Source organism: Diuraphis noxia, unplaced genomic scaffold (genome assembly GCF_037042655.1).
Source record: "Diuraphis noxia isolate RWA-SAM2 unplaced genomic scaffold, SU_Dnox_SAM2 contig0001, whole genome shotgun sequence".
NCBI classification, from domain to species: Eukaryota; Metazoa; Arthropoda; class Insecta; order Hemiptera; family Aphididae; genus Diuraphis; species Diuraphis noxia.
In genome coordinates, this window is record NW_028301711.1 from 10447489 (window position 1) to 10473218 (window position 25730).

General features: G+C 29.2%; 1 protein-coding gene and 3 pseudogenes across 2 annotated transcripts; 2 read left to right on the top strand and 2 right to left on the bottom strand.

Annotated features, from left to right (window-relative positions):
- The first annotated feature begins 258 nt into the window (after positions 1 to 258).
- LOC149059581 (uncharacterized) lies at positions 259 to 8157 on the top strand (annotated as a pseudogene).
- On the bottom strand, positions 5819 to 6924 carry LOC149059582 (uncharacterized). 2 transcript variants are annotated; one of them, XM_089216023.1, is made up of 3 exons: positions 6652 to 6924; positions 6226 to 6585; positions 5819 to 6165 (listed from the first exon to the last, which is right to left on the bottom strand). In XM_089216023.1, the coding sequence occupies exons 1-3, from the start codon at positions 6764 to 6766 to the stop codon at positions 5876 to 5878; spliced, it is 765 nt and encodes a 254-aa protein (XP_089072149.1). In that variant the 5' UTR covers positions 6767 to 6924; the 3' UTR covers positions 5819 to 5875. The 2 variants fall into 2 exon arrangements, with proteins under 2 accessions (XP_089072149.1, XP_089072148.1); XM_089216022.1 differs by having other exon boundaries at positions 5819 to 6585; positions 6652 to 6909.
- Positions 8158 to 17155: 8998 nt separating the features above from the next.
- Positions 17156 to 18424, top strand: LOC149059583 (uncharacterized; annotated as a pseudogene).
- Positions 18425 to 22972: 4548 nt separating this feature from the next.
- LOC149059584 (uncharacterized) lies at positions 22973 to 23765 on the bottom strand (annotated as a pseudogene).
- Between the last annotated feature and the right edge of the window lie 1965 nt (positions 23766 to 25730).

Consider the following 25730-nt stretch of genomic DNA (forward strand, 5'->3'; position numbering starts at 1 on the left):
TACGAACGATTCACATGATTCACTTTCGTATACGAATGGAAAATAGTATTCACAAAACATTTATATTCGTATACGAATCTGTGATCCGTATGGGAATAATTTTTCCACGATTAACAGCGGCAACGTCGCAAATTTTTATTTTTATCATGGAAGAAAAAAACTATTTGTATTGTGTACGTAACATTTCCCGCATTTTAATAAACCTTTGCTTTTTTTTACTGTTTTGACTGTTCATTCGATTTTTTTTTCAAATATAAAATGTCGGTTGAAAAAAGATTTAAATCAAAGTGTGTGACAAACGACCAAAAAGCAGCTAGGGTCGATTTTTTGAAAAACCACGAGGAATTGGCTAAAGGGAAACATTCTTCCACCTTCACACAAGCCATAGCCAAACAGCAGTGGGAAGAACTATCGGGGGTATTAATTCAATTCCGGGCCCTATAAAAGACTGGAAGGCCTGGCGCCGGGTAAATTAAAATATTTAATTTAAATTAAAAATGTTTAAAAGTTACTTCCAAAAATTCATTTTTCATATAGCTGCACACTTGTCTTTTTGAATAATACATACATAATATATAATTACAGGTACCTATATAATAAATATACATATTTGATTTATACATTTAAGTGTAACTTTTATTCATGTTAAAAAGTATCTACCTATTTAATTATTTTTTGTTGCATAATTTCCCTAAAATGGCGTTTATGTGTTTTCAATTTATATTGAACTTTAAATTTGATCAGTAGGTACACTACACAATATAATGCAATAATATAACATACTTATATTAATAATATTTAATGATTAAAATAGCACAAGGAATACAATATTTAACAGTAAAAAAAAACCTACCTATGTTTAATTTAGTCAATAAATAATATTTAATTTAAATTTAATGTATAAAGCCGTTTTTCAGCTTTCAAGGATGATTCACACTGAACCGACTCTCGCAGACCGGCACCGGACCGCACAGACCCGTACCGGACCGACAAATTATTAATTAATATAAAATAATATACCAATTTACATTTAACAGACCGTCACCGCGCAGACACTCACCGCACCGTGCTGTATCGACAAACATTCTATAAAATAATGTTTTGTCGGTGCATGTCGTGTCGGCACGGTTGTCGTCTGGGCGAGGGGGGTTGGGGGATGAAGGCGATAACGACGTTCATCTACTAAAATAGAATATAAAAATATAATATAATATAAAATTATTATATTCATCACAATATTGATTCAGTATGTTAACAACCTAGTACGTATTTTATTATTTTTATTAGTCAAGTCTACAGCTATTTTTTTAAAAATGGACAATGAAATTTTAATTGAGCTAGTTAGAGCTAGGAATTGCTTATATGATTTAAGTCACAAAAAGTATAGTGACTATTCGTTTAAGGAATCAATATGGAAAGAGATTGGACAAGAAATGAATCAGCCAAGTAAGTAACACTCCTATACTTCTAAAGTTAATTAACATTTATTTAAAATAAGATTCTTGTTTATTAAAAGTTATATAATTATATATTTTGAGTAATTTTATGATGAAAAAACTTAAAACCAATGTACATATAGATAAATATTTATGATAATACATTTAAATTTAAGTAAAAAAAAAAATCCTTAAAGATTATATTTATTTTAATTAATTACTAAACGGATTTGCATTCAACGATTTTTAAAATAACTTATTCCCATGGCAGTTGTCCTAAAGGTGAACAAATGAAGTCTTTAACTTTTTCTCTAACTTTAAATGCATCTCTATTAGCACTCCCTCCTTGTCTTGGAATTGGAATTATATTATGAACTGTATCTATTAATATAGATTTTGATAATTGAGTGCTATTTCCAATATTTCCATGTTGTTTTATAAAATTATGTAAAATACAAGTTGTCATGATAATTTTGTCAGCATTTTTTGGTAATATTTTCATTCTTCTTGAATAAATACGAAATTTTTGAGTAAGCTGTCCAAAAGTATCTTCTACTACTTTTCTTGCTCTAGAGAGACGGTCATTGAATTTTCTTTTAGTATTATCAGCATACATTTGAGGACCCAGGTATGGTCTCAATAAATATGTTTTTAGGGGAAATGCTTCGTCGCCAATTATTGTAAACGGGGTTTTTTCACTAGTTCCCGGAAGTTGTTTTCCATCAGGAATATTTAATTTGTTTCGTTCAAGTGCTGTTCCAAAATTAGAATTTGAAAAAATACCTCCATCACTATTTCTTCCGTAAGCCCCGATATCAACTGCAATAAATTTATAGTGTGCATCAACTAATGCCATTAAAACTATGGAAAATGTTTTTTTATAATTATAATACATAGATCCGCTATTTGGTGGTGCTTCTATAACAACGTGTTTACCATCTAACGCTCCTATACAGTTTGGGAAGTTCCAAATTTACCAGAAATCATTAGATATCTGCTAAGATATTTTCTTTTTTTGGTTCTGGTATGTATTCTTTTAATAATTGTTTTATGATGGCTGTACACACTTCTACTACAATTGAATGAACTGTTGAATGCCCCAATCGAAAACTAAAAGCAATAGTTTGATAGGAATCTCCTGTCGCTAAAAATCTATAAAAAAAAAAAGTTATAAAATATATTTTATTTTAATTTATTAAATAATTATTAAATCAATAATTTTGATAAGTTTTATAAAAATTTTAACTCATAACGAATTTTGGACTCAGTACCGTTTCTGATAGAATAACGATACGATTCTGATATTTTTTTTTTTAAGCACAAGAATGTAAAAAGTCATGGGCAAATTTAAGGGACGCTTACAGAAGAGCTATTAAAAAAAGTGCAACAGTGTCGGGTCAAAAAGCCAAAAATGTTAAAAAATGGAAATACGAATTGGAGATGGAATTTTTGAAACCGTACATGAAGGAAAGGGAAACAGTATCCTCAGTTGATACTAAAAGTGACGAAGAAAAAAGTAGTTCCGATTCAGAAAACGAATTAAATTATTCTAAAAACGAAATAAATAAATCTGGCAATATCACAATGGAAAGTATTATTTCACCTGAAGAAAATATTACAAATAGTACACCATCGGAACTATCTCCAAAATTTTGTAAACCTCCACCAAAGAAAATTATGACTCCCAAAAAAAGAAAAAAAAATGAAGGCCATGTAAGTTCAGAATCTGCGTCCTCGCATTTGATGAGATACATCATAGAAAAAGAAAAGAAAGAAGAAGTTAAGGCAAATACAGAAAAAAATGAAAAAAATGAAATTAATGTGATTGATCAATTTTTTCAAAATATGGGTTCGATGGTGAAACAATTTTCTCCTTATCTCCAGCATTTGGCTAAAACAAGAGTTTTTTCTGTGATTTCCGAGTTGGAACTAGATCACATAAAATCTCAAAAACTGCATGAACAACAATATCAACAACAATACCAACAACAACATATATCGGCGTTGCAACCAATATATCAATCCACACAAGATTATACTGACGGTTCAATAAGTCACCACTCTGATTCAGACACATCATCAAACGTAGGTAACTTTTTAACAACATTCATACCTTAAAAATTACTATTGTTTTTTTTAATACTTATAAAGTTATAAATATTAAATTTTAATTTTTAAAAATAAAAGCTGTATTTAGAATATACTCAGTTTCCGGTATGTTTTATTTTAATTGCATTTAATTGTTACGATTGTTCAAATATATTATTTTATATTAATATTAATTATGAGTCGAAAAAAATTTATTGAATATTCATGTAATAATGTATTAGTAATTCTATATTGTCTCACCTTAAACATACTGCCAATTTTTGTTTAGCTGGTATCGCTTCTCTAAAGTGAGTGTTTTGTTTAGGGTGCGTTCCGGCTGGACGCTTTCGCGCTCACAGTGCTCACAATAGCGCTCATGATTATGAACCGTTCCACTAGAAAATAAGCGCATAGAATCGCTTTGCTTACGTTCCAAGTGGAACGATGTTGAACCTGCCATGAACGCTTAGACCGTGTTATCATTTTATCAAAAATGAAATTGATAACATAATCCACAAATCTAGTTTGTTTTTTAAATTGTAATAATCTACCAACGTTTTGTTTCTTTGTTTTTATAATGAATAATTTGAATGATCGTGCGTTAGTTATTATGGCTATACAACAATGCTGTGATATTATATTTTCTTCTTCGTCGGATGACAGTGAAGATGACAGCAATGAATTGTATGAATACGTAGTACAGAATCTTGAGACTAAAACTGCAATACCTCGGTTGCAGAATTATGTTGAAACCATCGTACCACAATTCAATGATGGACAATTCAAATCTCACTTCAGGTTAGTAGTAGGCTTTTAAGTTTTTAATAAGATTAAATGTAAATATTCTACATAAAATTATTGTATTATTTTTTAGGATGCTTCCAACCACATTTGAATATGTATTAACCCTAATCGCTCCAAAGTTAAAAAGAATGAAGCCGGGGTACAAATCTATTTCACCAAATAAACAATTTTTAATTGCAATATGGAAAATGGCTACTCCTGACTCTTACAGGTACTTCTGTTACACAAATAACATTATTTTTAGATGCAATAATATTACTTGCCATATTATTATATGTAGTTCTATCTTTTATATGATACCTACCTAATAACTTTTTAGATCAATTTGTGAAAAATTTGGTGTGGGGCGAGCTACTGCATTAAGATGTATTAGAAGAGTCATTGTTGCTTTAGAAATGTTGGCACCAGTTTTCATCACTTGGCCAAATGAAGAAAAAGTTGAAGAAATTAAAAATGGATTTTTTTCTAACAGTACTTTTCCAAATGTTCTTGGTGCGATTGATGGGACACATATTAACATTCCTGCACCACATGACCATCAAGAAACTTATGTTAATAGAAAAGGTCACCATTCAATTCAATTACAAGTATGTTAATGTTTTAATTTTTAAATTTTATTCGATTTTAATGAACTGTTTTTTTCAACAGGCTGTGTGCGATCATAAATGTCGTTTTATTCATTGCTATGCTGGGAATGTAGGTTCAGTACATGATCAACGGGTTTTCAGATTATCTGAACTGAAAAATTACCTTGATGACGCAACCAAATTTCCTAATAACACCCATTTAATTGGTGATTCTGCTTATACCTTGCATGAACATCTTATGGTTCCATACCGTGATAATGGGCACTTAACTCAAAAGCAAAAGAATTTCAACTTTTGTCATTCCTCTGCAAGGATGGCGATTGAACGGTCTTTTGGTTTCCTAAAAGGACGGTTTCGTAGTCTCCTAACAACATTGGATATGAAGCGTGTCGATCTAATTCCCAAGTATATTATTGCATGCTGTATTTTACATAATATATGCTTATTACAAAATGATGAGTTTCCTGGTCTACCTGAAACAACACCGGTAAACGAAAATATACAAGCTCGTGGAGAGTTGGTTGCAATTAATCGTCAAGGAGCATTCAAGAGGGACAATTTGTGTGATCAACTACCTTTTCGCCATATATAGTGTAAATACAATGATATGTTTACAATAAAAAAAACTAGTCTGAATCATAACAATTTGTATTTTATTTTTATATAATTATAAGTTAGTAATAGTACTACCATCAAACAAAAATATATATTATATTAAATATATATCACATATATATTGACTAATTACAGTTAACAACATTAGTTCACAAATAAATATCAAACAAATATATTTTCAACCTTTAAAATATTGAACATAAATATATAATAATAAAAAAAAAATAATAATAAACAAAATAAATAATAAATAATAAACATATCTAACAGATTATAATCCTAAGTCTTAATATTTTAAAGTTTTACAAATCACATATATATATTGAATAATTACAGTTATCTCAATCACTGATTTTTAGTTTCCAGTACACTAACTAGTCTAGCCAAAAGATTAATAGCCTCCTTTTTCTGATCCATTTTTTCTTTATGTCGCTTTTCTCTGTTTTCTTCTACCACTTTTCTATTTTCCTCAATTGCTAATCTAAACTTATCAACAGGAGAAAAATAGTTTTGTTTCTTTTTAGGATTTTCATGACCAGGGCTTATGGCAGAAGATGGAGAATTTTCCACTTCTGGTTGGTCCCTTTTCCCCGTCGAAGAAAGAGTGGCTATGGGTGTAATGTACGGTTTAGCTCCTAACAAGTCATCCAGTAAATTAAAATATGGCCAAGTTCTGGTACCATTTCCAGACTTACTGTTGTGGTCCTTGATCGACTTGTACGTCCTCTTCAAACCTCCGAATTTTGATTGACATTGAGGACCAGTTACATTGTAAGATTTTTTTAACAGTTCATCTCCTATTGATTGCCAAATCTTTTTTTGGGAAATCTTCCCTGAACAGAAATTGTCGGCCGTTTTTCTATATTCTTCAATAAGAAGTAATATGGCCTCATGAGGCCATTTAAATACATTGACATCAACTTCAGCTGTCTGTTCTTCTTGTACTGTTCCAGAATAATTATTCTGTGATGTCTGTTCAAGTTGTTCTGTCGGCTGTTGTGAATCAGATTGATTTTTCTTGCATATATCCAACATTTCAGCTGCGAATACCATATCTAAGAACAAAAAAATTCAAATTGAATTCAAAATAAGTTCAAAAATTTGATTTACTCTTATAATACCTGTATTTATACGATTCGCCTCATCCCTCGTCACATTTAATGTGTACGTTTCTCCATCCACTCCATCCATCAGTATAATAGAAATTGACATATTATTACTATTGCTATTATTCATATTACTATTGAATTAAATTATTAAACTATTACTGCTGTAATAAATGTAATATTAATAATAAATTACTGCCGTACATTTATTTTCAAATTGTAGTCTGTGATAAACTGATAAGATATCGCAAACGACGCAAACGCTTACGCTGCACTACCTATTTCATTTGAGCGTTGGTGAGCGCGTGACGATGACGTAGAGCTCAGATCTCATGACGTCACGGTTGTAGTGTGAGCGCTTATAAATGCCAAGTGGAACTCACTGGGAGCGCTCATGAGCGCTTGAAGCGTACAAAGCGTCCAGCCGGAACGCACCCTTAGTAATATCATTTTTTATTTTTGATAAAAGTATATTAAACTGATATGAACACATTCTAAAATAAATAAAAAATTTTTCTTCGTGATCTTCAAGAGTCGTACATAATGTGTAAAATTCACCATCTACTTTTCTCCGTTTTAAAATTTCATGCACCCAAATACGTTTTTTACCTTTTGTTGTTTCTTGTTCTTCTTCATCTAAAGCTATTGCCATCATAGCCAGATGTTTAGTAGACAAGTGTTTAAACATATTTTTAGACAACCTAGGCTGGACTAATTGCACTTACTAACTGTACATATTTTAGTTATTAAATATTAGTTGTCTGTCTGTGTACGACGGTATGATGTGAATACTCTCTCAAAATGTCGGTCCGGTGCCGGTCTGTGAGTGTCGGTTCAGTGTGAATCATCCTTCATTCATAAGCTAATTTTTTATTAAAAAACATAAAAATATTATTTATGAAAACGCTGGACACATTTCAAAATACAGGAATTATTGGTAGAGTCAGTACGGATTAACTATAACATTACTGTTTACTTATCAAACTCTTACATAAATATTTATTTACATAGTGCATTTTTCATAACATAAAAAATATACCTATACAAAATAAATATGATTGAAAAAAAAAAGTACAATGATTTAATAATACACAATAATTATAATATGTTATATACAATTATAGACATGGCAAGATCTAAAGGCTGATGCTAAAAAAAAAACAGGCACAAATAAATAAAAATGTAAAAGGTACTGGAGGCGGGCCATCAACAACTGGATCACTTGATAGTTTAAGTGAAACGGTGGTTGGCATGATAGGTGTAGTGCCTATTTCTGGGGACCCTTTAATTATGGATTATCCAGTTTGTTTTGACTTTGATACCCCAAACAAGTAATTTCATTTAATAGTATTAATATAAAAAGAGTTATTTGAATTAATTTTCAGTTAACTAATTAAATACCTACTATGTTATAGACAACAAAACCAATCATTGGTTATCAATGTACCAAATGCAGAAAATGTAAAACAGAATGATGAATTGGATTCAACAAACATGAAACATAACAACATTTTAACTTAATAGTGATTAAGTGATATGTACTGTCCCTATTTTTTTTCATTACATTTATTTTAAAATATTGTAGAAGTAGAACAACAGTTACATAACATGAATAATACATGTAATTATTTACAAAAAAAAAAAAAAAAAATTATAACATTTTAAATAAATAACCTAAGGTATACATAAAAATAAAAAATTCACTTTGATTCTACAATTAATAATATATAGAAAACAGAGTTAAAGTATAATTTAAGAAAGATCAGGGGTTACCTATGAGTCAGTATTAGACATGAGTAAAATAACAATTCATTTAAATATTAATTGTAGTGTTGAGATTTAATTTCAAACATAATATATTAAACATTTTAATAGTAGGATACAGTACGTCATGTTGATTTTTCATGATCCAAATTTTTTTTAAACATTTACTGATTTTTCATTTTTAGTTTAGTCACTGAATCATTCATCACTAAAGAAGTGTCAGAGATGCAAAAATCTCCCAGTGTTATGGATGTATCAAAGTATAATTTATATTTAATGTGTAATTAGATCTAAAAAATGTATTAAAATGTTTTGTTTTTGTTTTTTAAAGTGATGTACTTATAAATACCGAAAAGGCGGAATCTAGTCGAGGTTTCAAGCGTTCTTTGGAAAATAAAATCCAAGAACCAGAACAAAGGCAAGTGTTCCGTACTGATATTTCTAATATTTTCAATATATTATAAAATATAATAATAAACCAAAAAAATTATAAATTAATTAACGCTCATAAAAGTACATTATACATTTTTAATAATTCAATTTAATCTATTATATATAATGTTCTTCATATTAAAAAAAGAGGAAATCTATTTTATAGTAACATTTTGATGTATTCTAATTCCAAAACAAAATAATTAATTATTTTAGTGGAAAGAAAAATGAAACAAAAAAAAAACCGATTGGCTAGAACGGTAACTGCTGTAGGGGTGTTGGGCGAGGCGAGCAATGAGCGAAATGAAATGCTCAAAAATTATTATGAAGCCAAACTAAACCATTTAAAAACAATGGAAAAACTCAAAGAGAGATCGGTCATTGCAAAAGAAAAGATTGTCAATGCACTACAAAAATTAATAACTGGGACCGATGAAAATGAATAAGATCTTTAAATAATTAAACCTTTTCTTACTTTCTTTTCCTTATAATGATAATATGTCTTATTCTATTTCATAATAATACATATGTCTTTCTATTTCTTAATAATACCTATGTATTTTTCTATTTCTTAATAATATATCTATACCTACATTAACTGAATAAACGTTAACTAAATCTACAATAGAAAAATGATTAGTTATATTAAAAATACTCAAAATTCTTAGCTTAAATATTTAAATTATTGATTTTGCATTACAATAGATATCAATTTCTCATGTTATTTCCAAAGCATGGCTTACAAGGAGTTTTAGTTTGTAGATTGCACACATATTGATATAATACCACCTAATAAAAAGGTGAACTATATCTAGAACATATCTATGTCAATTGTAACGGATTTCATTCAATCAATAATCAACTTGTTTGTGCATTTTAATTGAGGTATCCAAATACATCCATTGTTCTCACATTTGTAATGAAAGTAACATGAAAACAGTCATGACAAGCTTGCATAATCAAAATTTTACTTCACAATTTTGTTAGGTAGGTACCTAAACATTGCAAAACCTAAAAAATGGTTATATGTATTAATTAGATAATGACATTTTTTTCATAACTAAAGGAGACTGTGTATGCTTTACTGTCATGATTGTTAACACCATTTTTAAATGTTGAAATTAATACACCAAAATATCAGTTCAGTGAGATTTTTACCATGCAACGTTCACCATTAAATGCTGTAATGGAGTTTCCAAATTTCATTTTCAGTAATTACACATATACACGCATTAATCTTAACAGAACTTAGATTTATAATAAATTATTGTAACCAACGGGGTAACCAAATATTATTGTTTAATCATTTATTGACGGTGTCTTCTCTTCAAAGATCGAACACTGCATTAATCACCCAGCTAGGCTTCAAAAATAGTATTAACATAAATTGTGTTACACAATTTGTGTATTGAAGAAAACATACCATTAATTGATGAAGATTAAAGTAGCAAAGTAATCCGTGGACAAACCGTGAGGATCTAACTACTCAAACGTAGGTATGTCACGAGGCGGCTCTCCAATTCAAGAATTCCACATTTTCCATATAATAGCTGATATAATGTGCTAATGTGTTACAGGGCAGACATTGCGGACGCGGTTAGGATCATTAATTCGTGCCTTGTGGCGACGTGGTCACGTGGTGCTATTGAACTATATGATAACTGGAATGCTCACCGTCACTAATGAGTATTTGAATAATGTGATAACTGATAATAATTGATTAACCAATCAGAATTACGCGCATGTGCACAAACAGTGGGCCCAGTCGGGGCTCTACTGCTCTAGGTTATTCTGGCTTCAAGAATTAGCCCGATGGCTACATCCATATTTGTATATGATCTAAATTCTAAGTTTATAATGATAGTCGATACTCGATATGGGTATACTTGTTTGGCCTCAACTGGACCCCTTAAATACCGCTGATAAGATCGATACGTCCTTGTGGTAAGCGGGACGTTGTGTTATCACTGGTGGCGTCGTATGTCGTCGGTGCTGTCGGGAAACAGGTTCGACCACCACTGCGTCACCCATACTCACGTATTTTTCGTAAGTCGATCTGACTCCGTGTTTCTGAAGGGTTGATACGTCGTCGTACGAGGAAAGAGGTTCAAGGGAAATAAATGTAAACACAATATATCGTAATGACGCGTTGCGTCGAGTATTTTATTGGTAGTCGTTCGTTACACAATAATGGCGAGATCGAGACGTTGCGAGTGAAACAGGCTCGCGGTCGTTACGCACGTGGTCGTTCGGGTCGTAAAGGCGTCGTGACGGAGCTGCTCGTTGCAAGCTCGGTCGGTCGAGGTGTTGCTCGTTCGGGCGTCGTAGGCGAAGAGATCGATGGCCGGTAGGACGACAGCGTCGGCCGCGTCGTTGGCGCGCGGGGGGTCGAGGTCGATTTAGAAAAGAACATAAATATAATTACAAAGAAGTCGTATACAGAAACATAACAAAAGAATAAATAACGAATACAAAACAAAAGTATAAAAAGGCGCGCGTCGTGCGCTGAGCAAGTGGTGATAAGCTCGCGGTATCACCCTCAGAGTAATAATAATATAGAGAGGCCACTACGTATAACGCGGATGTGTACATAATAATGCATCGATCGTTATCATTCAAACACCGCTTACGATCGTCTGCACCGTTAGATGACGCTGTTTTCATGAAAACAAATTAAATGATATCATTAATATTGGTATCGGCGTTTTATTACAAATTTGTCAAATGTCAAATTACACTTTACGACTTTACGAGTTTAGTAGTTTACGACTATTTTTTATAATAACTTAATTCTTAAAGAACTTTTTAGTTTTTAATGTTTTTATCCCTGCGAATTAAATACATTTTAAAATTAAAATGCCAAGCTGTTGTTTCTGTGGGAGGTGGCAAGTTGCTAAAGCAAAAAATGGTGGATTAACTTTTCACAAGTAAGTTTAACTTCATGTCTTCATACATATTATAAATTATAGTTAGTATGTGTAGACACTAGACAGTGTTTTAACACTGTGTATAAAAAGGTTTTTAATGATATTAAATTACAATAAAATGTATTTAATATGTATATTAGAATTATTATTATGTTTTTATAATTTATATATTACATACTAACATAATAATAGACAATATAAAACAAAACATAATAAAATTAAAGACTTCATTTTTTTAAATAATTAAATTAGATTTCCAAAAGATGATCATATATTGGCAGCTTGGATGGAATTTGCGAAACAATGTTCAGCAGAAGTTAAACCCAGGAGTGTAGTGTGTTCCGCTCATTTTACTGAGGACTGTTTTAATCATTTTTTACGCAGTGTTCATTTAAAAAAAATAGCCATTCCCTCAATATTTATTCAAAGAGTTAAAAGTGTACGTATTTTATGGTAAAATAACCATTATTACTCTATGATTATATTATTCAGTTAATTAATAGGTAATATAATATATTTTAGGCTAAGACATTGTATCCTGAAATCGTTGTGCCATTAGATCAGTACAATCAATCAGTTAATTCTTCCATTGAACGACATATAAAGGTAATATTCCTACAAGTTTTTTTCTTTTTATATTTTCTTTATTATTATTTTTTGTAATGTAGGTAACAGATGAAGCATCAGGTATGGAAGGAGTTGAACTAATTAACATTGAAACTCTGGACAGTAATATTTCTACTAAAGATGACCATTGTATTGTTGATACATTTGTAGTAAAAAAACCAGATAAAATAGTATGTTTACTTATATAAATTGGAAAAATTGTTTTTAATAGCTGTTTTTGTGTTTTATAGATACCAAAAATGAAGAATCAGACTGTTAATAATATTTGTCAGTCTGATATTAATGATTCGCCAGGTAAATTACGATTGAAGCGAAAAATCAACAGTTATTCTCATCAACTCAGTTTAAAAAATAAAAGAATCAAATATCTAAATCAAAAAGTTCACCGCCAACAAAAATCGATATCTTCGCTAAAGAGTTTGATAGCAACCTTAAAAGACAATAACCTTTTACATCAAGATAATGCTGACCTTTTGTCTGACTGTTTTGGTAAAAACAAATTTTTAATTAGTAGCTTGGCTAAAAAAAATTCTGGTAAAAAGCTTCCACGCAAGTATTCAACTGAATTAAGACGCTTTGCTCTTTCGCTTCATTTTCATTCAGGTAAAGCTTATGATTTTGTCCAGATTTAATACCATTTTACCACATCCAAGAACTTTAAGTAAATGGTATACAAAAACAGATGCTAGTCCTGGCTTTACTAAAGAATCATTAAATATGTTAACATTAAAATGCAAAAATACTGACCACACCATATATTGTGCTTTAGTCTTAGATGAAATGGCCATTCGGAAACATATTGAATGGGATGGTAGTAATTATCATGGATATGTGAATTTTGGCGCAGATTTAGATAGTGATCGATTAGATATAGCAAACGAATGTCTTGTTTTTATGCTTGTAGCTATTAATGAACGATGGAAATTGCCTGTTGGCTACTTCTTATGTAAACATCTTAATAGTACACAAAAATCTAATCTATTTTCTCAATGCTTAGACCTAGTTACTAAAACTGGTGTTGTTGTTGTGAGTGTTACTTTTGATGGTTGTTCTTCTAATATTGGTATGACAAAAAATCTTGGCTGCTCATATGATCCTAATAATTTAAAGACTAATTTTACTATTCATAATCTACAACCTATAGTTATTTTACCTGATCCTTCACACATGATTAAATTAGTTAGAAATTGCTTTGGAGAGAAAAGGAGATTTTTAGATGATAATAATGAAATCATAGATTAGGCATTTATTGAAAAACTTTTGGTATTGCAAGAAAATGAAAATTGCCATTTATCAAATAAACTAAAAAAACAACATGTATTCTTTTCCAGGCAAAAAATGAAAGTTAAACTCGCCACCCAATTACTTAGCCGATCAGTAGCCACTGCACTACAATTCTGTATGAATAACTTAAATTTAGAAGATTTTCAAAATGCAACAGCAACAATTAAGTTCTTAAAAATGTTAAATAATGCATTTGATATTTTAAATTCAAGATCACTTAATTGTTATGGTTTCAAAAAAGCTTTATGCGCCAGTAATTATCAAGAGATTTCTGAATTCATAGAAACATTTTCATCTTATGTAAAGTCTTTAAAATTTCTGGATGGAAAATTAGTTATAAATTCAAATAGGAAAACCGGTTTTCTGGGTTTTCTAATTTGTTTTGAATCCTTATTGAAATTATATTCACTGTTAATAATACCAAAAAAACTTAAGTTTTTACCCATCTATAAATTTAGTCAGGATCACCTGGAACTCTTTTTTGGAGCAGTTAGGTCCCATGGAGGATACAATAACAATCCCACAGCACGTCAATTCCGTTCGACATATCGCAAGTTAATAATACATGCCACAATTCGTGATGGCGGATTGGGAAACTGTATACCTCAAGATCAAATAGGTATACTGTATACTTCCAGTGTTGAGATTAAAGAACCAACAGATTGTATAAACGAAACATTTCATATTCGAAATATTGATGTTGAAGTTGATGCAGAACAATTACAATTACAAGACCACGACTATATTACAAATACTAATTCATTATCACAATTATCTGAAGAAGCTATTATTTATAAAGCTGGATTTGTTGCACATCAGTTAGAGGGTAAAATAAAATGTGACGTCTGTGTTAATGCACTTTTTGGAGAAAAAGATTGTTTTTTAAAATCTTTAATTAATTTAAGAGACAAAGGTGGGTTGTCATACCCAAGTTCTGATGTAATTACACTTTGTTTGCAGACTGAAAGAAATATTAGAAGTTACCAATCTGGCCACAAACCAACGAATAAAATGTTAGTAGTAAATAAAACATTACATTTCTTTGTGTCTAATTCAAAAATATTTGAATCCATTAAATTTCATAATTTTGATTATGAACCTGAAGCTAATCATGTCATATTATTAATGAAGTCCATAATTTGTTCATATTTTAATCTACAGATCAATTATGTGTGTAAAAAAATGTCTGAGACTGAATCCTTAAGGAATTGGTATAACAAAATTGTACTATTCAAAGGGCAGTAATATCTTTATATTATTTTTAGTTTTTATTTTATTTAAAAATTATAATTATATATATATTATTATATTATTAAATATAATTAATATTATATTATTTATAAACATATTAATTATTATTATTTATAATGCGTTAATATTTCTTTATTAGATGAACACGATATTAGTGTACACTGTACACAATAATTATGTGCACATTATCATGACTCTATAATATTTACATCAATATGGAATTGGTACAATATGTTTTTACTCGTTACAGTGGCCACACTGAAGGTACACCGTTGTCGATGCATTTTACATGATTCATGGCCACCCCTTGGTATCACCACATCCTCATAGTTAATATTATCTACGTATGTCCTATCCATATCTTTATTACCTATGCCAGTCATAGACCTTATTATAAGGTCTATGAGTCTATATTGCTCTATGCTATGATGCCGGTTACTGTTAACATGTCAGGGTGGCCAACGTTGGTACAATGGTGGCAAGAAACTTGGAACAGTTGGAACAGAATAAATGGGCATGTACCGTTTCCGCCAAAATTTGAAATGACCGATTCCGCCATCGCCCGTTTCCGCCAATTTAAAAAAAGGTTCGATTCCCGTTTCCGCCAATTTACCTGCTATGGTAAAATTATTGTAATATATTCCATATTTTTGGTAAAAATATGTTTTAATTAATTTGAGTTGACTGAATCTACGTTCATATGATACAGTACAAGGCAATGTTAGATACAAACGAACGATCTCCGATAAAATTATTATAATATATTCCGTATTCATTGGAGTATTATTCCTATTATTTTAAGGTGTATTTAAGTTTTAACTAGAAATGATTGTAGGTACATGGTTAGGTATTTAATTGATAACATAAAATATTGAAAAATATATAAATAACTAATAAATCAAATAATAAATACATAATATTTTGTCATAGTTTTGATAAATATAATAATAAAGTAAAAATCACTTATTCATAATTAATATACACAATATTTTGTCATAGTTTTAATAAATATAATAATAATAAAAAGTGATATTTTCATAAATACATATAATATTTTGATATTTTGTCAAACCTAATTTTAAGAAATACAGTAATTGAAATAATTAAAAAGTCATAATATTTTGTTAATTTATTTAATATAATTAAATGCAACATTCTTTACATACGAATAACGCGATATTAGTTTATTTTTAAAATCAATTATAGCCTTATTAGTCCTATCACATTTTAACAAAGTGGATTTATGTATTATTATTATATTTATTAAAACTATGACAAAATGTTGTGTATATTAATTATGAATAAGTGAATAGCAGGTAAATTGGCGGAAACGGGAATCGAACCTTTTTTTAAATTGGCGGAAACGGGCGATGGCGGAATCGGTCATTTCAAATTTTGGCGGAAACGGGTAATTCCCGAATAAATCTAAATAATATTGGATAGGTACAGTTCAGACCCCAAGATAATGTGTATTATTAATTAGTTATTAAATTAAGATGAGTGGAGGTAAATACTAAATTTGTAAAATATATATATATATATATATATATATATATATAAAATTATATTAGGGTGGCTCTTCGTCAAATAGGTGATTTTTTTTTATAACATTTTTTTCAGTCTTACCCCCTAATTTGGTTCCAATATATATAAAAATTATATTTACAAAATTTCATGTCGATAGGTTAAGTTTAACCCGTGCCCCTGAGTCCTTAAAATTCGAAAGCACGATTTTATTCAAATACCTAACCACATTTTTTTAAAATGTTTTATTTATATCTCGTTTCAACTCGTTCATATATAAATATGTGTAGGACATTATTTATAGAAAATTAAATTTTCTATAATTCTTGTTCTATATAGTTTTTTGATTATCATCATATTTTTATATATAATTAATTATGAATCATACAAGTTTATAAAATGTATAAAACGATATTTAATAATGTGACAATTTCACAAGATTACAAAATATCTAACATCATTATATTATTACATTTGTAACTGATTGAATTTTTTATCTAAGATAAGCAAACAGCATTTTAATTTAATTATTTGATTTGATTATCTTTTAATATTTTAATGATTCGAAACAGTTTTAAAAATAGACTACTCTATAAAACTGATAGTAAATACTAACATATTTGTTTTTAATCTGACGATCGATTAGTATACTGCGGACCACGATAGATAGCAAAACAAAATATTGTACATATATTTTCATCATGGCTTAAACATCTACTTCAAATATTATTCTTCGTGAGCAAGATAAAATTTTTTTAATTGGTAGTACTTGCAACCAAATTATTGGTAGTAAATTACCGTCAAAAAGACAGGCGTTACGTGTACTTTTTTTTAATATGCGTAAAGTAAAACTCAACTTACACGAAAGTGCAAAACTTGTTATCCAAGAAATAGTTGTATTTTGGCAAAAAGCTCACATTCCAATAAGACAAGAATACAATAACATTAAGAAGCTGGAATCATTATACGAAGAATGGAGAACTTTACAAAAACATGCAATGAGAAAAACCGAAATAAATAAGATAAAACAAGAATGTTTTGTAAATGAGATTGATGACCTTTTTGATATTGCACATATGAATGCATTGGATATTATTAAAATAGAAATAGATCGACAATTCTTACTATCTCAAAGAAAAAAAGGCAGAATTGGTTGTATGCTTGGTAAAGATAAAAAATTACAAAAAACTGAAGAAAGAGTAATTACTCGATTAGAAGCAGTTACAAAATGGAAAAAGAGAGCTTATGGAGAAATTGAACAAGCAAGTAAGACTGTAAATTTCTATCAAACCATCCGAATTCTTAGATCTTCATACATTTCAAAGTAGAGGTAAGGAAATTTTTATAACACCGAAACTTGCAATCGCATTGGACAGGTGTAAAATAAGTGATCGCGATGCAGTTTATATATTAACAGCTACTGTAGAAGCATTTGGTATACATGTAAATGATTTAATTTTCAATCGGACATCTATTAATCGAATACACCAGTGCTTACGTAAGGATAGAGCAGATAAACTTCGAAAAGAATTTAATACTTCCGAAGTAGGTCCAGTTGTTGTTCATTGGAATGGTAAGCTACTCCCAGATTTAACAGGTAAAGAGCTTGTTGATCGATTACCAGTAATTGTTTCATATAAAAATTCCGAAAAACTGTTAAGTGTACCTAATCTCATATCTGGAACTGGTCAAAATCAAGCAGAAGCAGTGTTTCAAGCACTTGAAGAATGGGGCCTTATCGATCATGTACAAGTTCTATGTTGCGATACAACAGCTTCGAACACAGGCCGTTTAAAAGGAGCATGTATAATCTTGGAACAACTATTAGAACGCGATATTTTATACTTTCCTTGCAGGCATCACATTTACGAAATTATACTTAGATCGGCATTTGAAGTAAACTTACGGTTACGTCTGGTCCAGATATTCAAATTTTTAAACGTTTTCAACAATTGTATGCTATAAAATATAAAAATTAAACAAATTAATTCATCCATCAAACCAATGATGCTCTTTTTTAATGTATGTTATATATAATACCTACGTTTTGTAATAATATTGTTTAAATGTCACATTATTTATAAACTTGTATGTTTCATAATTAATTAAATATAAAAATATTATGTTAATCAAAAAACTATATAGAACAAGATTTATAGAAAATTTAATTTACTATAAATAATGTCTTACACATATTTATATATGAACGAGTTGAAACGAGATATAAATAAAACAATTTAAAAAAACGTGGTTATTTGAATAAAATCGTGCTTTCGAATTTTAAGGACTCAGGGGCACGGGTTAAACTTAACCTATCGACATGAAATTTTGTAAATATAATTTTTATATATATTGGAACCAAATTAGGGGGTAAGACTGAAAAAAATCCAATATCCTAAAATAAGGGCCACCCTAATATATATATATATCAAAACATTAACACATTGACAGTATTCACATAGAAAATAGAAATAGAATCGAGATTACTCAAGCACAAGTTATGTTAATTTGTAAACAGTCTGTTAACAATATTTTGACGGAAACGAAGGCCGGCCACAAGTTCCGGATTTTGCCTATTTTGTGACATTACTGACATTTCTTCATTGTCAACAGCTTGGTAAATTCCAAAATCATCATCCTCAAAATCTTCATCAATTAAAGGTACATTTTCTTCAATACACAAATTGTGTAACATAACGCATGCCAACACTATTTTTGAAGCCTTGTTGGGTGAATAATGCAAAGTCCGATCTTTATTTTACCTTATTATATAATATGTATACATCGTTTCAAGAATCGTATTATGAAAAAAGTATACGGAACCCTATATTGAGTCCATCTACTTTTTCTTAATAATGCTCCAATTATAGTCATTGATACTTCGAAGCAGAACGATTCAGCCACGGCCTCAGCAGTAGATGTTCAATTAGAAATTGAAGCATCTGAATCGCTTACAGGTGTAACTGCTTATTGTTTATTAATTCATGATCGTATTGTAGAATATGTACATTTTACTAGAGAAGTAAGAAAACTTGTGTAATTATAATTCAGAACTAATTTTTTAACATTAAAAAAATCATTAATTATTAGTGTATAATATTTTCATGAAATATTATTTCAGTTTTATATAGTAAGATTTGATGAAAAAATAATTTTGACTATAGTGTAAAAATTTGGTGTACACTAAGTATTTTTGTGTGTTAAATAAATAGGTGCATGTTTGTAATCACACAGTATAATGTGTATTACAGTAAAACAGTGATCCTGAGGTGTCACTCCATCTTAATCATTGTGTTATTACCCCAGAGTAAATCAATGTACTGTAAACATGGAAAATGTACTAACACAAGATAATCACCGATTAGGTTTATAAAACTAAATACTTGAAATACAAATAATGGGCGATTGTAAATTGCGCCCATAGTGAGCAGGTAGTGAAAATAGTATAGTAAATTGCGCCCAGCATTTTTTGATTTGTAAAATGGGTATAGTAAATTGCACCCGGTATTTTTCAGGTATAAATATTTATGTAGTAAAATGCGCCCATAGTATCTAATCTAAGTGACCTTGAATTCATCCGTTTTAAACATTTTTGTACATCTACTGGTGTAAAAACCAAATGTTAATCATTATATTATATTTATATTTATATTATATTATATTATATATGATATTAGCGATATCGAAATGACTACGTATACTACAGGTTACGACTACTAATACTTTAGTATGTTTTTCGCACCACACGACAACATGGAAATACGAACTGCATTTAGCCGATTTCACTTAACACAGGCCTGGTGGAGACGAATTCAAAAAGTTGGTTTAAGTTCAGAGTATAAATTAAACGGATCTATTATTAGAGAATGGTTATTACATGTGTTTGGAATGGTATTTTTAGAGCCAGAAAATGTTTTCGATTATTTTAATTATGAATTAATGCCTACAATGCCTGAAGATGATCGACTTGTACAATTTTCTTGCTGTATTTTAAACACTTATATTTTATTTCCTGACTTTCCTCCTAATATTTGGGCATCAGCTTCCGCAACTTTAACACGGACTACTAATGCCTGTGAATCTTTCCACAGTCATTTTAATAAAAGCTTTTTTACTCCTCATCCTCATATTTATAATTTTAAGGATAAATTATTAGAGCTACAGTCCGAAATTTACATAAAAATCAATAGTATAAATGAACCGTTTAAATTTCAAAACAACAAATCAAAACAAAAATTTCAAACGATGAAAAAAATTATTCAAAAATATAATGAAAATACAATTACGAGAGCTGAATATGTAAAAATGATGTCTCATTACTATGCTGAATGCTGATATATAACTTATAATTTTATTATACCTACTATTAATTCTATATTATATAATTTATACTTTTTTTTTTAGTATTACAATTTTTTTATTATTATTTACAGTAAAAATTAACCTAAAAATATTTAAAACAACTTATTAATTCCATAATATTAAAAATAATTTTTGGAGGATAGTGATAGTCGCCTCCTCGTGGTGTCCTCTGGGTAATACTAAATGACTATAATAAAGATAATATTTCTTCTGGGCGCAATTTACTACATAGAAATTTATACCTGGAAAATACCGGGCGCAATTTACAACATAGAAATGTATACCCAAAAAATACCGGGCGCAATTTACAATTTTTTCCTTTCGTCGGGCGCAATTTACGTTTGCCCCAAATAATTATGTACAATAAATAAAAATAATTTTATAACACACAATTTCAAATTAAAATGATAAACTATAAAATACAACAATATATTATTGTTGTATAAAAACATAAATGGGTTTGTATGTAATATTAACAATAAAAATCAAATTATAAACATTACACACCATTTATTTTTTATATTTGGTTATTTTTTTTTTTTTTTTTTTTAGGCTTTTTACGAGCCATTTAGACTCTTGGCCGCCAAAACTAATTCCTTCCATTGTTCTCTATTGTATGCCTGTTCCCAGTCTCCTCCAATTTCTTCTAATACTTCCTTGACGCTATCCTTCCATCTTTTCCGTGGCCTTCCCCTTGGTCTCTTTCCTCTTATCATATATGTCAGTGCTCCTTTCAATACACTTCCATCAGCTCGCCACACATGGCCTGCCCATTCTATCCTTGTCCCTTTGATAAATTGGACCACATCTTCTTTTTTGTAAAGCTGGTATAGTTGGGTGTTGGTTCTTATTTCCCATTTTTGTTCCGCATTGTTGAATACAGGTCCGTAAATTTTTCTAAGAATTTTTCTCTCAAAATTTCATTAGGTTATTTAAACAGTTATAATTCAATTTTAAAATAATTAGTCAATATTACAAATTGCAAATCATAATACTTACAATTTATCGTAAAATTAGATGTAATATAAAAAAAAAAATCATACATAAATGGTAATGTTAATGACAAGGTTTTAAAATATAATCATAATTTTACAAAAGGTTTGTAACCAAACCATTAAATATTTTTTCTATTTTTACAATTTATAAAATGTTTAATACTTAACTTATCAACTACAGATTAATTAAAACAATAAAATATTATGTTGCGTTTAGAAATACTAAATTTTTAAATAATGATTATCATTTATTTATTTTTATTAATATATTATAATATAAAAATTAATCAATTTGTTATAGGATTAGATTTCAATAGCTCACGTAATTAATTCCACTATATAATAATTTTTTTTTAAATTAGATTTTGTATTGGTAATATATTATTGAGATAATTAAAAATGCATTTTGTTAGATTAACATCTAAAACTGGGTCATGTAAATATGTTTTGTTATGGTTCTCTTTACAAATTATATTATGGGTTTCTTCCAAATTATTGAGTCTACCTATTTTTCTTATTTTGCCTATATATTTCTGTAATAGTGTTTTATTGTTAACTGTATTTATTATTTGTAAATAAAAATTGCCATCATTATATAAATCATAACTAGTAATGTTTAATACTGTAATATTTATTCCGAGTCTTTTTAAAATTTCTTTGTCTGTATTTCCATTCCATGTGATTATTGTGGGTTTTTTATTTTGAAATTTGGAATAATTTAATATGAATTCTTTTGTTAAATTACTATGTTTGGTTAAGAAGCTAACATTTAGTTCGTTTAAAAGGGCATCTTTTTTCTCTGGTTTGTTTTTGAATATTCTGTTGATTGCTCTTATTATTGTGTTTATATTTTCGCTTGGTAATTCGATGTATTGTGATTCTTTTCTTAATAGTAATGGTTGACCTTTGAGTTTAATAGTTGCTGATTTTTATGTTGATTTGTGATTGCACCTGATACAAGAACTAACGTGGTTTTCTCAATCATAGTAAATTCGAAATCAATAATTATGAATTTCATTTTTATTTTGTGTGTCCTGTAATTTACATATAATTTTTTAATATTTAATTATTTCTTTCATTTGTTAAATAAGTTTAATTTATAATGACCGTACGGTAGTGTACAAATACCATATTTTAATATAACACGTTTATCATCATTAGCGCTCAATACTATTTTTCTCACTGTTTTTGAATACACATTATGTTTGGTTGACTGTATTGAGTTAATATCACAATACGCACTAATTTGACAAGATTCATCATTTTGTGCATACAAATGTTTAGAATTTTGCATCCGGAACTTTGTTAAAATATCTAAATAATGACTGACTGTCATATACTTGTCTCTTACATACTTTTTTACACCTTTTGTCTTTTTGTGTTCAACACCACTTACTGTATAAGCATATAATTTAGGTCTTAGCGTTACAAATTGTGTCATTATCTCACCCTTTAGTTCATCTTTAAACAAATCGGGGGTGTTCTTATGTTTATCACTATAACAAAAGTGATTAGTGGGAAAATTAGAAGTATCAAAGTAACTCAATAGATCAAATTTTAAATCATTAAAAAAATTATTTGTTTCAATACGATATATTAATGAATCGGTGTCAGTATATAACAGTGATATTTTTTCCCCGTATTTATTTTTCATTACGTTATAATGAAAATTATAAATATATGTTTTCGAAATGTCTAAAATAGAAAATCCAACGTATATTAGTTTATCAAATTTAATCTTTTCTTTTTGAAAATGTAAAGACATTAGCTCATTGGAATATATAGTCCTATCTAAGAAATTAGGGTTTCTCATTAATCTATGAGCTTTTCGATCATCGCTCACTAACTTTATATTCAATCTTTTACGCGGATTTTCCATACATTTTCCATAAACACTATTCACGAGTAATTTCCAAAATTCATATTCAAACTTGTTTTTTGCAAGACCCTCATACTGGTACATTTATTAACATAGGGGGCTAACCATTTTGATTGATTAAACTTAATTATTTTATGAACTTTTACAACTTTTAAAACATTATGAATCGCCTGCTTTAATAATCTATAGTGAATGACATAATTTGTCTTATTATTTAAAGTTGTTAGCAGCTTATTAATCTTAGAATTTGGTGGGCAACTATTGTGGGGTAAAAAAGTAAATCCCTATGCTTGGTATGTAATTGTTCGGGGTAAACAACATCCACATCCAGTATATATCCAATAGAGGCATCATCGTCTATTGTAGTAACGTCTAATGTCAAATCATTATACCACTCAAAATTTTTGTATGGTAAACTTGCAAGCATTGATTTGCCATAAAGATTAACACAATCGAAATACGCTAAATAAACATGTGGTTTTTTTTCGTTGTAATTAATTCCATCAACATCGGGTAGATTAGCTCTGACATAACGTCTTACAGATTGACATACCCCCCCTCTTATTCCATTTTCTATCATAAGAAGCATTGAATAATCTTTTAACCTTTCAAGTTTTACACCAGTATAATATAACATTGCGTCAAATGCAAAACAAGGTGCTGTCAAATAATAAGAGGCATCAAAATTAAAAGTTTTCAAACAAATATCTCTAAAATTTTCAAATACAACAGCCAGAATCAATATGTCAGTTAATAAATATAAATTACTATACTCCCCCAGCGTTTTTATATTAAACTTCTCCCAAACATTGCATGCATGCATATAATCTTTTTTAGAAATATGGTCATCTGTTAACGAATTATAAAATTTAATCCTGGGTGGTAATGCTGTGTTTTCAAGTTTCGATTTACAGTCTACATACTCATACGGAAATACACCTTTCCGAATAACTAAATCAATGTTTTTTAACGGAAAGTGATGGATAATTTCACGGAATCTTGTTTTATCTTCAGCCAAATTAGTAGATAAATTAGAGAGTGAATCTGACATGAACATAAAAGTGTCTACAAATTTTACATAAAATTTATCCAAAATTTGTTTACCAAATGACAAATATTTTTCACCCGAGTTTGGAATAATGCGTATGTCATTATCATTACAACCTAAGGTACGTACAATAAAATGGCCTTCATACGCTAAATTATGGAAATATACGGGCACAAATGATGGTTTTTGTGCCAAAAAATTACAATTTAAGCATAAAGCCCTTAAACATTTGGCGGTAAGATGTGATTGGTCACTTACTTTTAATACGGTTTCATTATTAAATAATTTCAAACAAAGTGCACATTTTGTTGAATTAATATATTGACTTTCTTCCTTTTTTGATAATTTATTCACAGATATGCCGTGACTATGTTAAATTTAAAATAGATTATATTTGTAAACAGCACCTTATATGATAATGTAAAATATAAAATGTATGCAAATTTTATTTATGATCAAAAACGTATAAAACGTATACGAGCGTACGCGATAAATCGCACATGTTTAATTTTAACGCGTTCGGTCGCGACCGAACGCATCTGTTATTCCCCGTTTGAAATTTGAATATCTACATCATAAATACACGTGTACTATTTCGGGCGATTATATGCCGCGATTCGAAAATCGTGAACGCGCGCGATCGTATCGATCCGTGTCTAACCAGCTTTAAATGATGGTTGCCAAAATTTAATAGCTTTTCACATCAATCGATTTTTAACTATATGAACAATATCATATAATATGTTAAATATGTTAAATGACTATGTTTAATTTAAAATAGATTATATTTGTAAACAGCACCTTATATGTTAATGTAAAATATAAAATGTGTGCAAATTTTATTTATAATCAAAAAACGTATATAATAGATAAACCGTATAAAATGATCCCAGACAACCACGCCGGAAGATACAATGTTTTCATAATATTCTATCTAGTTTATAAGTGAAATATTTAAAATGTAATATTATTTTAATATTTTAAAAACTTTATAAAAGAAA

Bases quoted from the DNA above. Each gene is read 5' to 3' on its own strand.
- LOC149059582 (XM_089216022.1), bottom strand. From the start codon at position 6,766: ATGAATAATAGCAATAGTAATAATATGTCAATTTCTATTATACTGATG. The intron at 6,586-6,651 runs GTATTATAAGAG...TTTTGTTCTTAG, and splicing joins GGCGAATCGTATAAATACAG to ATATGGTATTCGCAGCTGAA.